Source organism: Odontomachus brunneus, unplaced genomic scaffold, assembly GCF_010583005.1.
Source record: "Odontomachus brunneus isolate Ranch 3 - 2012 unplaced genomic scaffold, Obru_v1 Obru_scaffold_333, whole genome shotgun sequence".
In the NCBI taxonomy this organism is placed as follows: Eukaryota; Metazoa; Arthropoda; class Insecta; order Hymenoptera; family Formicidae; genus Odontomachus; species Odontomachus brunneus.
This window is the reverse complement of record NW_022639783.1, coordinates 90216-93737: the sequence shown is the minus strand read 5'-3', so window position 1 is coordinate 93737 and position 3522 is coordinate 90216. Positions and strand designations below refer to the sequence as shown.

General features: G+C 31.2%; 1 protein-coding gene across 1 annotated transcript; it reads right to left on the bottom strand.

The window, feature by feature from the left end:
• Positions 1–1790: 1790 nt before the first annotated feature.
• On the bottom strand, positions 1791–3290 carry LOC116853480. The gene is made up of 2 exons (XM_032834603.1): positions 3060–3290; positions 1791–2979 (listed from the first exon to the last, which is right to left on the bottom strand). Exon 2 carries the CDS (start codon positions 2889–2891, stop codon positions 1791–1793), a length of 1101 nt encoding a protein of 366 aa, XP_032690494.1. The 5' UTR covers positions 2892–2979; positions 3060–3290.
• Between the last annotated feature and the right edge of the window lie 232 nt (positions 3291–3522).

The following is a 3522-nucleotide window of genomic DNA, read 5'->3' as shown; positions in this document are numbered from 1 at the left end:
GTATTGCGACAGGTAATACGTCAAGTCTCCCAGATCTTCATCTGTTCTTGATTTTATGTTCAGATTTTCTAAGGGTTTATGATCTGAAAAAACTGTAAATGACTTTCCTATGAGCCAATATTGCCAATATTGTAATGCTTTTTTTATTGCAAGACATTCTAAATATATGGCTTTTTTTTTCTTCTGGCTGTCCTTTAATTTTTTTGAGAAATAGGCTACTGGTTTTTCTTGGTTATTAAGTTGTTTTTGTTTCATTACTGCTCCTATGCCTTGTAAACTCGCATCTGTGTAAATGTAGATTTGAAGATCTGGGTCGTATATTTCTAATACTGGTTGAGAACATAGTAGTTGTTTCATTTTGTCGAATGCGTTTTGGCATTCTGTGGTCCAAATAAATTGTTGTCCTTTTCTCAAAAGGTTATGTAATGGATCTAATATTATAGTTTGGTTTGGTATATATTTATTATAGAAATTTACTTTTTCTAAAAATTGTCTAATATGTTTTTGAGTTTTTGGAATCGGAAAGTCTTTTATCGAAATCAAATTATCATTCATTGGTCTTATTGAATTGTTACTTATTATATGTCCTAGATATTTCACCGAATTTTCTGCAAATCTACACTTAGAGAATTTTAGTCTAAATCCTTCTTTTTGTATTGCTTCCAATAATTGTGTTAAATGATTTATGTGTTCTACGAAAGTTTTCGAAAAAACTAGTATATCATCTATATAATTTACTGTGAAGTTTGTAAGTTTATATTTCCTTATTATATTACTTAGTATTCTTTGAAATATTGCTGGTGAGGTTTTTAGTCCAAACGGTAGACATGTCCATTGGTAATGTCCCTCCTGTGTGACGAATGCTGTTTTCTTCCTATCTTTTACTCGTAACGGGATTGACCAAAACGCTGAATTAATGTCTAGTATCGAAAAAAATCTACAATTTCTAGCCTTCGTCACTAAATCTTCTATTTGAGGAAAAGGTTGTGATTGTGGTATAACAATCTTGTTCAATTCTCTGAAATCACAGCATAATCTTGTTTTCTTATTTTCTTCTCTTTTAAGTGCTAAAGTTATTGGAGCTGCAAAAGGACTGTATGACTCTTCTATTAAGTTTTCTTGAAGCAATCTCGCGATTTGTGTTTCTATCTCCTTCCTATCTTCAACACTGCATTTGTACGGCCTTTTACTACAATATTTGTCTATTTGTAGGTCAATCCTAGCTTCATAATCTTTTACTGTACCCACATCGTATTTATCTTTAGCAAAGCTTAAACCATATTCATTTAGTAGTCTGTTTATTTCCGTTCTTTTTTCCTTATCTAAGTGATCTACTGAAATATTAAAATTTTCTATATTAATGTATTCATTAAAATTTATTAAGTATTTATCTAGAACATTATTGTTTTCTTCCTCTTCTTCTGAATATCTTTGTATAATCTTCTCGTATCCTTTCTGTTTTATCTCTAAGTTTTCGTCTTGGATTAGTTGAAAACTCTTTATCATATCTAATCCAATTAGGAAATCATACTGAAAAGTGTCTCTATCAATTACGAAGATATCTACAGTTTTTTCAATATCGAAGATTTTTACTTTCATTGTTACCATTCCTTTAGTTTTTTCCACACCATTAATCGTCAATAAATTTGCGCTTTGCACATTTTCTGTTTTTTCCGTTTTTAGTTTTAATATTTTTGAGTTTATTAGAGAAACATTTGACCCTGAGTCATATATTCCCGTTACTTCTATAGTGTCTTGTAGTTGCAATTTTATTTTGATTAATGGTGGGATTACAAGTTTTTTTGTTCCATGTTAACTAATTCTGATTCTAATTCTGTATTATTTACAAATTTTATTTGGTTTTTCTCTTTGTTATCATTTTCATTTACTTTAAACCAGCATGCTGATTCCGGGTGAAATCTATTCATTTTACCTTTTTTTTCGCAAATTTTGCAAGGTCTTTTTTGTTGTTTTTTCTCTGGATCGTCTTTAACATATTTATTAAAGGTTTTATTTTCTATGTTTTTCTTTTTTATCATATGCTCTAGGCCGCGTAATTCTCTGAATAGATCTTCATTTACCTTCAGCTTTTGTCTGTCAATTTTGTTTATTATAAATTCTGGTAATCCTACTGCCATAAGATCTATCAATGTACATGTATCTATTGTCTTATTTACTTCTAATAAAAGTTTCTCTTTTTTCAAAGCATAATCTAATAAAGAACCACTCATGTATTTATACCATATGGCATATTTAATTGAAGACCAACCTTTATCTGCATATGTTTCATAAAAGTTGTTTTTCCAAATCTCCCATTCCGATGTAATGGAGTGTTTTATTAACATAGAGCTATACCAGTCTAAGCAAGAGCTTTCTAAGAATAATCTAAGAATTTCAATTTTTTCTTCATCTTTCTGTATCTTCAACCGATTGCATTCTTTTTCAAATGTATCTAACCACTGAACTCCATTCGCATTCTTGCCCGTAAATTTTTCAATTACAAATTTTTCTGTCACCTTCTTCACGTTGGTTTCTTCCAAAAATCTTCTCAATATATCTTCTGTAGTGCTGGTAGAATCTGGTTTGTTTGTAATTTCTTCTAAATAGTATTGCCCGTATTTTATATTTTCATCCTCATCCAAATAAGTATCTCGTAATTGTTCGTTTAATGCAATCCACACTTTCCTAGATTGGTGCCTTGTTTTGAGCGTGGTTTTTATTCTTTTAAAAATTTCCGTTGTTGTCAATTTTTCATGATGTCTCACATTCTGGTATTCTACTGGAATTTTATATCTCTCGCCACATGGTGTCTCGATTGAGGTTATGGCTAACACGTTCGTTTTTGGATCTGTTTCTGACTTTACCACAAATTCAAATCGTAGTTTCTCCATTGTAATTACGCAAAAATGTCGTTTTATAATGTATTTTTCTTGATCCGGGTAATATTTGTTCGTGGGAAATAAACTTCACTGTGTTTCACTGAAATATGAGTTTATAATTGATTGAAATCGTTACATTACAACATTAGTACTATATTACACTATTTACAGATTTCTCACCTGAAATATGAGAAACGACATTTGAAGCTCTTTCCTACTTCCTCTTTTACTTTCCCTCTTAATAACGAACGCCACATTTATTGTCTATTACCGCACGAAATAATAATAATAATAATAATAATACCTAGAGCGGAATTATATTCTGGGCCCGTCTCTCTTCCTTATCTTCTACGCTCTCTTCCTTATCGGTGCCTTACGCGGCAAATTTGAACGGGTTATTAAAATAGTGTATTTGCTATTTTACATGTTCTTAACCATCTTTCAAAATAATATTCTATATATGATAATTAGCATACCTTTGATCTGTGTTCTCATACTGCATATCCCTCGGACGGAAAGATGCATCGCCTTGTCCTACATATAGCCCACGTTGGTAGTTTTGGTCCTCCTGTAGAGTCAATGCTCCTGGAACCTGCAACTGAGACAAAGTGCTATTAGTATAAAATACTCTACCACCCTCAGC